Raw genomic sequence first — 13,302 nt, 5'->3', positions numbered from 1 at the left:
GGTCTTGGCTCATCTGGATCTGAATTAGTCATGCTGCGCACCACGTTCAGTCTGTCAGTATAATTTCCCACTTCCTGCATATGAACTTACCCTGAGCTTATACAGCCATTAGCAATTTACTGAATCTCAAGAATAACCTGTCATACGTCACCCTGACACACACACACACACACACACACACACGACTCTCTGAGCGCAGGTGAACGAGGGCGGCTCAACCTCCAGAAATCTTCTTATCCTTTGTCATTGCAGTTTGGACACTGAGTGCCTGATGTTTACAGACACAAAGTAACATACGGCTCTCAAATTAGCATGTCTCATGATAACATTGCGTCACTTGCAACTGGCCTTGACCTGATGACTTAATCCTTTAAATCCATAGAACTCGCCATTAGCTTATACAATTACCAACAACAGCAAAGTAGTCACGTTACCGACAATTGCATTCTACTTTAAAGCAGACAAGTAATCCACATGACTCCAATCCCTCGGTTAACGTCTTGTGAAGTCAAAAACTGCAAGTTTTTAAAGAAACAAATCAATCATTAAGGAGTTTTAACTCAAATCTGTTGCTTCCAAATAAGATTACATAATGCAAAATAACACTTCGTCCAGTGAAAACAAATCATCTTGTCTGAATCAGGAGAGAAATCTGCACAGATCAAGCACTGCTTACATGCAAAACAAAACAAACAAAGAAAGCTCTAAACAAATATGATCATGGATTTTGATGTGAGAAACAACAGGGGATGCACTTTTTCAACTGGAGGAAGTATTATTATGGACTCATATTTTGGCCAGAAGTGATGGTTTAAAGTTAAAATATCTTAATGATGGATTGTTTTCCTACAAACACAAAGCTTTTCACTTCTCAAGACATTAACTGATGGACTGGACTGGATTACTGTGATGTTTTTATCAGCTGTTTAGACTCTCATTCTGACGGCACCCATTCACTGCAGAGCATCCAATGCTGAGCAAGTGATGCAATGCTACATTACTCTACATCAAATGTTGTATTTGTAAATATTATTTAATTAACTAACAAACAATGAACTGTAGTATTTAATTAACTAGAAATAATTAATTATGTAATACACATGCTCATTGTTAGTCAATGCATTAACTAATGGGAACTTATTCTTTGTTATAAAAAAGAAAAAAAGAAAGAAAAAGCAATGTAAAATGACATGCACAGGTTATTGTGCACACTACTAAGCCATGACTAAATGGGCAAATCTACTTTTGATGAACCAGTTCATTGAACTGACACACTTACAGTACAATAAATAATGGACCATCCCTCAGGGAGAGAAAAATACTGCTCAAAAACAATAATGTCTTCAGTTTGTGCCCTGCTACACTCGCTAGGTCTGATGAGAAGCGTAGCTAATAGCTGAATGAGTGAAAGAACAAAAAGAGCATGAGTGAGAATTGTCTATATTTACATTTTATGCATTTGAGCAGATGCCTTCATCCACAGCAAATCACATTGCATTCAACACATATTTGATCAGCTGATGCATTCCCTGGGAATCAAACTCAGAACCCTGGCATTGCAAAAATGCAGATGTTCACTTAAAGTCTTAAAATCTCAAAAGGAAACTGACGGATATAGCTGGGAACATGGCAGATGCACTGACTGCAGCAAACATTGTGTGAGAAAATACATCAAAAGTTTTCATAAAAATAAGCACCACATTTTTTTTTTTCCACTGATATATCAGAAATGCTTCAGTCATTTTAAATCGTAAAAGTGTTTCACAATATTGTATTTTGATCAATTAAATGCTGCCTTGGTGAGCAGAAGTGACTTCTTTCAAAAACATAAAAAAAGAAGAAAGGGTAACACTTTAGTATAGGATCCAATTCACACTAATAACTAGTTGCTTATTAGCAGGTTTATTAGTGCTTATAAAGTACATATAATGCATGACATCATAATCCTACCCAATACCCTAAACTTAACACCTACCTTATAAACTATCAATAAGCAGCAAATAAGTAGTTAATTGAGGCAAAATCATAGTTAATGGTTAGTTAATAGTGAGAATTGGACCTTAAAATAAAGGTGTGACCTTCTATAATTAGGTTTATTATTATCTACTAGTTATGGTCAGTTGTCTCACCTATCTGCAGAAGTACAGGTGTGACCAGCGCAGTCTCCATGGCGTAGCAGAACTCTCGTCCGAACATGACGGCGCCGTGCATGATCCACTGACGCAGCGGGATGCGGTCGATCGATCCCTCGCTGACGGACTCCTCCTGACTCTCCAAATCCCGCCCTCCAGCCACGCCCTCTCCATTAGCCCCGCCTCCTCCATCCTGTTTCTCCACAGGTGTCACCGCAGCGGCCTGTATCTGCATGGCCTCGCCGTTCTGTGGGGCCATCGTCATCGGCATGCACTCGGAGCAGAGGTCACGTGTGGCTACACGCAAAATAAGAAAAGAAAAGAAAAAAAAATCTAGGAAAAATCAAACCAATAGCAGCACACCTCTTCCCGTGGACGTCCTTCAGTCAAAGAAATCTCAAGGAGCGTAAAACATCCCAAAAGGTGCTGTTTGATGAAGGCCGCTTGCAGGAGCTCTGGGACGGGCCGCGTCGGGTGAGTTGGTTCGGACAGTTGGCAAGGATGTGACTCTACCATGAGGTCACTCCTGCTGATGTGATGTGTATGAGAGTGTGTGTGTGTGTGTGTGTGTGTGTGGGTGTGTGTGCGTGTACTTGTGTATGTGTAAGTGTGTGTGTGTGTGTGTGTGTGTGTGTGTGTGTTTACTGTCTACTGGAAATAGTAAAAATCCATATCAATTGCCATTCAGTTAATACCAGTTTCATGATTTGTATGGAGGAGGTGATGTAGAGGGTGGAGGGCAGGCTGAGGGGTGAAGGGCAGGAGAAACCAGACGGAAAGCACCGGAGAATCCCCATGGAGCAACAGATCAATCTGAAAGACAGCGGGAGAAAGAGAGAGAGAGAACAAAAACCTTCAGAAAAAAGGGTCTCAAACAAAATGCATGTAGTTTTATGCATTTATATTAATGCATGTACTTTTGTGCATGTATGTAATTTTACATTTACATTTAATCATTTAGCAGACGCTTTTATCCAAAGCGACTTACAAATGAGAACAATAGAAGCAGTCAGGTCAACAAGAGAACAACAACAGAATACAAGTGCCATGACAAGTCTTTTATACATTAACAAGTACTTTTATTCAAAGTGACTTACATTGCATTGAAGGAATATATTTAATCAATCAGTTCATGCAATCCCTGGGAATCAAACCCATAACCTTGGCATTTCTAGCATCATGAAAGGTGGTTTTTAACACATACAAGACTCATACAGACAATGTTGTGTTGCTTCAACATCCCACATTATTTCCACTCAACATTATTGCTTTACTCAAAAATGTTAAAACACCAGCGTTAAATGCCATTTCATATTATCTTGAAGCACATTTCTGGAACATTCCTTATCTAATTTAAGTGCATAATCTGAGGTTCTTGAGTTCGACTCCAAACAAACAGCAGACTTAAAATGTTTGGTGGGATTATACCTTGCCTTTCAGAGATTAGCGGGCGGTAAATATTGCACAGTTCAGAAAGAGATGTAAATTCACGGTAAAACCCAGAAGCATTAAAGTGTGGTGGCCCTTCAGAAACCTCTTAACATGACTGAGATGTGAACTGAATCTGCGTGACGTCTTCAGGGCTCTGTAAAACCCAACACAATGGCCTTTGCTCGAGGTTCAAACTGGAGTAACAGAGCTGACATTGTGTTTGTGCGGCTGAGTCTCCGGATTATGCTTTCTACTATTTACAGATTATTAAGGCAAAGAGAAAAGGAAACGAGCATTTCCTGAACGCCACAACAGAAACAAACAGAGTAAAACTGGTCGATAATCAATCAGGCCGAACGTTGATGAGTGCAGCCGAGGTTCCCCTCCTAAAGCAGCATCACCAGAGCTGGGTTTTTGTTCCAGCGGGAGCTACTAGAGCTTGATTATCATGTGAGACTCTGATAGGATACAAAAGCTATCATGTTAAAGCTCTATTTGGCTTAGTGATAAAGTGTGGGAAATTTAAATATTAAATATTTGGAACAGCGGACTAGAATTCCCATGTGTGACCTCTGGGTCACAGGGGTGACGGTCTGATCTGGCAGCTGATTGGTTATCTAATCCTGACTGGATCCTCAGCCAGTGAGTCAACGGGACACACAGACTCGCCTCCAAAAATTGACTGAGATTCTTACATAGACAGAGATTATCATATGCAGCAAGCAGCACAACAGTAGAAGTAATTGAATAGATATTTATAAAATAAATAAATAAATATACATCTTTTTTTATGCATTTACTTTAAAAGGAATGTCTGGGCATTTTAAAAACATTGTTTTATAAATATTATTTTAATTATGACATTACAGTTTTTTTTTTTTTACAGACGCTGGGACACATTTCACTTTTGCAAAACTCTTGACACAGTGAGCACAACAGAAGTCTATGTGAGCTAAACTGAGGATTGATTATCATTGCTTTGGCACAAAATGCATTCAACGACTACATCTCTCAAATTTGATGAATTCTTTTCTCACTCAGAAACAACAACTGAAAAAACTCTCTGTACGTACAGGCCAGTTTGCACATGCTTTCATACTGTTTTCACAACTGTTAAACTTATGTTCAAAACAATAACATAATACAAAACTGGATAAGACAGCAATTTGCTACATTTCTACAGTAAAAATTTGAATGAAATATTTTAAATCTTAAAATTAAATGCTATAAAAACAATTGGACAGTTAGTAGATTAGCATTACTATTATATCTGTATCAGTGGATGGTATGTATGTATATAAATTCTTCTATTTTGGAATTACTCAGTGCAGAAAAGTAAAAATAAATTAACTAACTAAAATATTAATGAATTCTGCATCACGTCTGAATCATTCCAGTAACATATATTGCAGTGAATTATAAACAGAGATGTGTCCTTGTTTTACACAAGAAAACATTGTATAATGCTACAGGCTGTTAGTGTTTTTTATCTCAATGTTTTGTGGCTGACAAAGTGTGTTTGTCGGCTGTCGACCTTTGCTAGTGTTCTGGAAGAATGAGTTGATTTGAGACCTGAAGAAAGTGTTTTGGTAGTTGTAGTGCATTTTGAATGTGAAATGAACTGCTTTGCCAAACTGAAAGATAGTGAGGAGAACTGTGTGAAGAGTTTTGCAAAAGTGACCTACAGTAAGTAATGAGAAATGTGTCCTATAGCGTCTGTAAAAAAAAAAAACTGGGTAACACATTAGTATAGGGTCCAATTCACACTAATAACTAGTTGCTTATTAGCATGTCTATTATTAACATATTGGCTGTTTATTAGTGCTTATAAAGTACATATAGTGCATGACATCCATAATCCTACCCAATACCCTAAACTTAACAACTACCTCATAAACTATTAATAAGCAGCAAATAAGGAGTTAATTGAGGCAAAAGTCATAGTTAATGGTTAGTTAATAGTGAGAATTGGACCCTAAAATAAAGTGTGACCAAAAACGGTAATTCAATATAAATAAAATACTGAAAATATTAGTTTGAATTTAAATAAGATTATATTTGTTTTTAATATTTTAGAAGGTATATTTGTGCATTTTATAAATATTATAAATATGAACATTACTCAATAATATTATGACTAGGGCCGGGACTCGATTAAAAAAAATTAATCTAATTAATTAGAGGCTTTGTAATTAATTAATCGAAATTAATCGCATTTTAATCGCATATAAATATTTGACCTGAGAACAGTGAGAAGTAATTTTTTTTCACATGGATTTATAGTATACCATTGAATAATGACTGAATACATAAGCTTAAGCAACAAAATATTGTTTATTTTTGTTCAACCAAGTCTAGCAGACCAGTGCAATTTTTGCCATGAAGTGTAGCAATAGCATATTTAGAAACAATTTAGAAATAGTACATTTCAGAAATTCAGGAAGCTTATATGTGCTGGAACCTTCTGTAAAGTGTTTTTTTAAGTAAAACACAATACTGTAAATTACATTCAGAACATTGGAAACCCTGACTATTAGAAAACATCTCTCTGTTGCTTCAGAGGCCATAACATACTAAGTCCAACTCTCAATAACCTTGGCCAAAACAATAAAGAGTTCAACATAAACTGTTGCACCAACAAAACAATAAAGAGTTCAACATAAACTGTTGCACCAACAAAATAATCCATAGTTCAACATAAAGTGTAAAGTCCACGCTAGCTGCTATATGTTTTGCGTTGAGGTGATACTTGAGGCTCGATGTGTGCTGCGGTGATATGCGAACGCTAGTTGGTGCTCCAGTATAATCGGTCCGCCGAAACTCATCCAGTGAGAAACGTTCCACGGTGCTAAAATAAGTTTTTTCTGTAATTAATTAATCTTAGTTAACGTGTTATTTTTGTGTAATTAATTAATCTCAATTAACGCATTAAAGTCCCGGCCCTAATTATGACGTTAATTCAGAAAGTATTTTACCCAATATGTCATGCAATTTTCTGTTTATTAGAGCATCACATCATTATCTTAGAGATGAGTTTTGCTTGACTTGAATCCAGCCTGACAGATTCCCTCGTGGATCTGCAGAAACATCTGACAGCGGTGAACTGCATGCTAAACACTTCAGAGTCTGTTCCTTCAAAACCAAAGAGAGCTAAAACTCTTCTCTCTGTTGGCAGTTTTAGAAAATAGCTAACAAGCTCAAACAGGCTCCATGCAGAGAGTGACAAACAACATCCCTGCCGTCCATCATTCAGCAGCCCTCATGTCATGATATTAGCACTGAGAGATTCATGCCATCAGCCAATAAACAAATACAAATTTGCCAATAAACGGCCACGATCAAAAAGCTCTGCGTTGGAACAATACGGCTCTGGCTGCGTTTGAAAGCAAATCTGCCATCTGCACCAAAAGTGGCCTGTCATGTGAGAAGGTAAAAAGGGCCTGAGAGGCTCAGGCTGGATTCATTTCCACTGAAAGCATCCTCATCAGCCTGTCATAGGAAAGAGAGCAGAACCTGCAGAAAACTGACTCTATAGAGAGAGACCGTCTGAATGTGACTGGATGAAGGACAAAGAATAGATGTGAAGAGCTTTGAGCTTCCGGTGGGAAAGAGAGTTATTACACCCTCCTCACCTGTGTGGAGACTCTTACATAAGAGCTTCATGTGGAGTCAAATCATCTCACTACAAACCTGAACAGTTACTCTCTTGCTCTCGGTCTGTCTCTGTCTGTCTCTCTCTCTCACACACACACACACACACACACACACACACACACAGTAAATAATTAAACAAATCATTAAATAAATAAAAAAAATAAAAAAAAGTAAAACTACATAATTATTATATTAGTATTTTTGTTTTCTCAAATTTGATATAGAACTAATATAATAAAGGTTTTATCTTTATACATGTTCTAAATAAGTTATAAAAGCATGCATTTTTCATTACGATACAATATAATAAAATACAATAATATATACGTTTTATCAAATGTGACAGAACTAATATAATAAAAGTTTAATTTTTATTAATGCTCTAAATGAATTATAAGAGCATGAATTTATAATATTAAAATGCTAATATATTAAAATATAAATATAGTAATATTAAAATTATAAAAAATACACAATTATATACAATTAATATAATTATTTTATAAATTAACATAAATGTCAGGATGGATTCAAGTAAAGCAAAACTCCACCAGAGTGTCTCATGTCTAAGATAATGATGTGATGCTCTAATAAACAGAAAATTGCATGACATATTGGGTAAAATAACAGTAACCCTGCAACATTATTCACTTTGCCACTAATGTTGCAGAGTAAAAAAGTGATGAAGCAACGTCTTTATTAATATTAACTTTTTTTTAAGTCAAATGAGAGGAAGAAGTTAATCTCAGTCCCTCCAGAAAAACGCGATAACTGGTAACATTCATAACTCATGTGACAAACACACACACACACACACACACACACACACACACACACACACACACAGAGCATCCTCATCTCTCTCCATCATGTCTGCTGATGCTCAAAGTGCATTTGATCAAACGCTGCAAACGTCAGCACTATAAATCAGCTCCGAGATCATCAACCTTGATGTTCACCATCTGCAGAGGCAGCTATGGAAGCTTGTTTCCACCATTGAATAAAAAAAAAATTAAGGTAATTAACCCTTCGCAAAGACCCGTGACAAGCATGCCACTCTCACTCCACACCTCATGTTCTCTTACGCAGTAAAAAATACATCACAGAGCAAGGAGGATACTTACAACACACCGACAGTGGTGACTTCTGGTCTGAGATTTCAAAAAATTTCAGCGCTTCAGTTCAAGCGTCATGTGAACTATCATCATTTCATATTTACTAAATATGAACATCAGATGGTGTTAAGACAACCGTGAAAAGACGTCAAAATACATGATTTTTAAAGTTCAAATGCTTGGGAGCTTGATTGACAGGTGATCTGACCAATCATATCACCGTATCTGTCGTTTTGTACGACAAACAAAGCAGACAGGAGAGTAGATTAATGTTGGTGTTCTTGAATTTAAAAAAAAATGTGTGTAATGACGTCAAGACACCTTCTGATGTTCACTCATGTTTATTTTGTGCTAGTAAACTGATCTGACACCACACATTAAAGAGACACAAAACTCTATTTATTATTTGAATTTCTTAACAAAAAAAATATTTAATTTGAAAGTTTAGACTTGGTTTCAGACCAAAATTAAGTGTTTAACTTGTGGCCAAAACAAGGTCACATAAAATGTTATTAGGCAGCTCAACGGGATTTCTAAATGATCACTTTATACCAACAGAATGTTGTGAAAAGTAATACTTGCACTACAAATACCATAGAGCTTGTGTTACATTTTTTTTTTTACAATGCAGCATTTAGGAGCTGGAGGAGCATAATAATAGGTTTACAGGAAAAAATATGGCATGGAAGTCTCTGCTAACATTTGCAAAGGAAAAAAAATAATAAAAGATTGTAAGTTTGTTAAATGTATTAAAAGGTTAAGTGTGCAGTTTTATTCTTTCTCTTTAAATACTGAACTTGGGAGTACGTAAAGCAGATTTTAAAGTCATTCCAATGCAGATAGCATGTGAGAGAGGTGAGGGAAAACAAGGACATGGGGAGTGAGAGAGAATAAGAGAGGTCAGGTAACGCTAGTGGATGAAATAACAGACAGATAAGACGACAGATTGTTCAGTTCACCACGAAAACACAAGACTGCAGGTGGCAAATCCTCACAGAGCTCTGATTTTCAACCCAACAAAACACAAACATCAGGTTGATATAACTCTTAAGACCAGAAGCTTCATTATACCTGGAGAATGCTTTGCATTAGCATTACAACCTAGGGCTGCACGAAAAAAAAAAAAAAAAAACGTTTTTTTTCTGCAACATATTTTACAACATGAGAAAATATAAAACGGTCACTAAAGAATTAATCATTCTAGATTTTTTTTTTTTTTTTTTTTTTTTAATGGAGATTTATTGAGCAAACCACTTTAAGGGGTTAATGATTTGAAAAGGTTTCACAGGAAACAACTTCAGCAAACAACTTTAAAAAGTAATAAAGATAATAATTATTATTATTGTATCAATAACATAATAACAATAAAAACTTGTTCTACTTGAGGCCACATTCAGACTACATACAATACAAGAAATGACCCTAACAGGTAACAGTATTGTATCAGTTAACAAAAAAGAACGTATTAGAATTCATACACCGTTATCAGTGCATCTCTACCTGGCATCCTGTCACTAACCCCATAAACAAATAAATGCAACATTGTATTGCTGACCCAAATTACACTGGCTAGGTTTCATGGGTCAAGCTGAAAGCAGTCAAGCTATCGGGTTTATATTTGTACGTGCCAGGATGAAACTCCCTCTCCCAGCCGACCTACATCCATCCGCTGATCCAGCGGGAACCGAATACACGTCACTGTAGAGAAACTGGGCATATTTGGGTCAGTTTACTAATCAAAGGCTCACAAGGCACACACGGAGATCGGGTCACCATGATTAATGACAGGATTCAGGTGATGCTTGGATTACAACTTTGTCTAGTGATCCGAATTTCCACAAATCACAATACATCGTCCCTCTGTGAAATATTTCTGCTATATCTGCATGCCAGGTTTCCACCGGCAAGCATGCATTTCATAACTAAGGTCAGACACAAACACATGCACATTGTTGCTGTTGGCAGGATGATTCACTGTTATCATTATAAGAGCTGCTCAAGTATTTGAGCATTTGCACTCACGAGCGCTATGTACGTGTAAATCACACCACAGTGCCAGGAGGCCATAAAGAACATCATGTTCAGATACTGAACACAAACTGTCTTTTGGCCAGGGAGCTTTACTTTGGCTGTTTGTGCTGATTACTGCTGTTTGCCGAAGCTATGATCCAACCCATAACACTAATGACTAAACCCACTCATCCTGCAGCATTTGAGCTCCAGACATGAATGATTTCACCTGAAGATTTGAGAGGTTTGGTGTCACTGAAAGTATTTAGACTCGAGTGCACCAAGCAGCCACTCAGAACACCTTAGCAATCACCTTGTGACCACATGGCAATGCATTTCACCCTGAAGACCTTAGACACTAAAGTGTGCATATCTGATTGCAATCTGATTTAAATGATTGACTATACACACTGTGTTTAGCAACTGTTCAGATCCGACTTGTATGTCTGTGGCGAGTCTTCATTTTACTGAATATTTGCATTGGTTTCAATGGCAATGATATTGCATTGGTATGACTGTGCTAAAAATAACAATAACAGCAATACATTTTACAAAACAGATGTTGTCGCGCTGGATTACATTACGCCATATGAGGCAGCGGCAGAAACGTCGGAAGCTGGAATGCACGTCTTTTTTTAATGCTGCCATCTCCACTGGTCTCAAAACCAGCACTATACACATATGACGTGTTTACGTTTTACGTGGAATGAGAAAGTGACATAGGCAAAAAAAGCTAAATGAAATCTGATCTGACCGGCCAGACTGAAAGAGATTTCCAAAAATGCGATTTGAATAGGTTTTAAAACCACATACGAATGTAGCGTTCAATGCATTTGGATTTCATGTGATTTTTTTTGCAGTTTACACATGCTACATATGATTGGATTCCAAACGGAAATGCACAAAAAATTCTTTTTTTGTTTTGCTCGTGCAGTATGTGACTCGCATAGTTTTTCCTGACAGTGTGGACCAGACAAACTACATGAAATCTTATCTTTTTGTTCCTGATTTGTGCTACTTCCATGTGTTGATCTAAATCTGATTCAGGTCAGATGTTTTGCATCGGTTCATCTCATCAACAACTTTTACATTCTACATCAACATTTGTCATTATTCCGCGCTGACAGGAGTCACTGCAAAGATTTTTGTAGCCTAAAAGTGAAAACCAATTGATTTCTATGACCTTATACACTATTCATAAAAAAAACAACACAACCCTAACCCTACAACATTCTTCATTTTCAATGGCGTAATATCTAAACATAAAAGGTCCACTTAAGAACCTCGAAACACGTTATTCTATATGTGTTGATGTAATTTCAACTGAAACAGGAAGACAAGGTGGGACAATAGCGATTCGTTTAAATAAGAGCCACTGAACTCGTTAAAGCTCACAGCGTATGACAGTCACAGTCTAAAAGATAACCCCTTTAGATTCAATATGAAACGATTACTAAAGCAAAACAGTGATAATAAAAGTGTGCAATATATCTGGCATCATTGTTATCTCTTCTACTCATCAGGACCGTTTCTAAAACAGAGTCGGTCTAACAATTTCTCCGGGTCTGAATCATATCCCCTATATAGTGCACTACGTGTCATTCACCATACAGAAAATACTTATTCTGTGACAAGTAATCGATTTCAGCCACAGCTTCAGTGTCTATTTATTGTGTAGGGGGCGGGACGTTTCAGATTCTAGAGAGCATTTGATTGGACAGAAAGTTTGATGAGAAGATGATGAAGTGCAGGGTGATGTCATCAAAACCATTGATCCATATTGGTGGAAGTAGGAGATTGTACGTTCTTAAATCTTTCAAATGTGAATTTTGTCATTGTTTCGGAGCACTCTAGTTCATAGATAACCTCAAGTTTAACATACTTACAAAAAGCCGAAAAAAAAAAAAACCTTCCATTTTGATTTAATGGGGACTTTAATACAAGATAAATTAACTTCAATCAAACTTCAAAAATCATGGTTGATAACAAGACTTGTACCTTGAACTAAACAGAAGCCTAAACCTCACTCATGTTGTTCTGCTTAATTCATGAGACTGAGGTGCTGCAGTAGGAATGTAAAGCGAGTCTGTGGATGAGCGAGTGACTGCAGTGCTGCAGCGCAGGAGGAGGAGCCACATGTGTGACAGATCTCCTCCACCAGCACACACACACACACACACACACACACACTCTGCCAGGTCAGCTTCTGTAACCCATCATGTAGCTCATCTTACTTGCACACAGACACACAGGATTTCAAGGGCCGGTGAAGCGCTGTGTTAGTGGGTTCCTGCATGTGCGGTAAACGTCCTGCGTCAAACCTAAATGCAGTTAAAATAGTTCTTATCTAAAAACAAACGGCTAACAATGACTGGTGATGTTGATAACCCTGCACTTTAACTGGAAACATAATATCTGTTCAATAGGAAAACAAAAACAACAACAGCAGCAGCAACAACAATATTTTCTGCACTTAAATAAAAAAAAATTATAATTAAATAATTTGATTGCACTGCTACGACTTCTGCTTCAATAAACTCATAATTGGCTGCTTAATTAAAAGACAGTTCATACAAAAATGTATATTGTGTCATCATTTACTCACCCTTATGTCATTCCAAAACATGTATGAGTTTCTTTCTTCTGTTGAACACAAAATAAGATATTTTGAAGAATGTTGGTAACCAAACAGAGTCTGGTTCCCATTAACTTCCATGTAATTTTTTTTACCATACTATGGAAATCAATGGCTACCATCAATAGTTTGGTTTAACACTTTGTTCAAAATCTTGTCTACTGTGTTAAAAAGAAGAAAGAAACTCATACAAGTTTGGAACAACATGAGTGTGAGTGAATAACACAATTTTTATTTTGTGGTGAACTATCTCTAGTTAATCAGGTGTTTTTTAATGTTTAGGTATGGGGTTGGATTAAGGGATCTAAAATATAGTCATGCTGAA

The 13,302-nt window shown here is 36.8% G+C and overlaps 2 protein-coding genes across 8 annotated transcripts in view; one reads left to right on the top strand and one right to left on the bottom strand.

Moving 5' to 3' along the window:
• Positions 1–13,302, top strand: part of LOC127935318 (60S acidic ribosomal protein P1-like) — a 568,794-nt gene that overhangs the window by 210,439 nt on the left and 345,053 nt on the right. The window lies entirely within an intron of this gene.
• LOC127935311 (solute carrier family 45 member 4-like) overlaps positions 1–13,302 on the bottom strand; it is a 46,197-nt gene that overhangs the window by 22,413 nt on the left and 10,482 nt on the right. For both annotated transcript variants that reach the window (XM_052533070.1, XM_052533071.1), the window contains one exon: positions 2,130–2,945. In XM_052533070.1, coding sequence (XP_052389030.1) covers positions 2,130–2,403 — 274 coding nt within the window. In that variant the 5' untranslated portion in view covers positions 2,404–2,945. The remainder of the gene's footprint in view (positions 1–2,129; positions 2,946–13,302) is intronic.

Source organism: Carassius gibelio, chromosome A19, assembly GCF_023724105.1.
Source record: "Carassius gibelio isolate Cgi1373 ecotype wild population from Czech Republic chromosome A19, carGib1.2-hapl.c, whole genome shotgun sequence".
In the NCBI taxonomy this organism is placed as follows: domain Eukaryota; kingdom Metazoa; phylum Chordata; class Actinopteri; order Cypriniformes; family Cyprinidae; genus Carassius; species Carassius gibelio.
The sequence above is the reverse complement of the archived record's forward strand: the minus strand, read 5'-3'. Positions and strand labels throughout refer to the sequence as shown.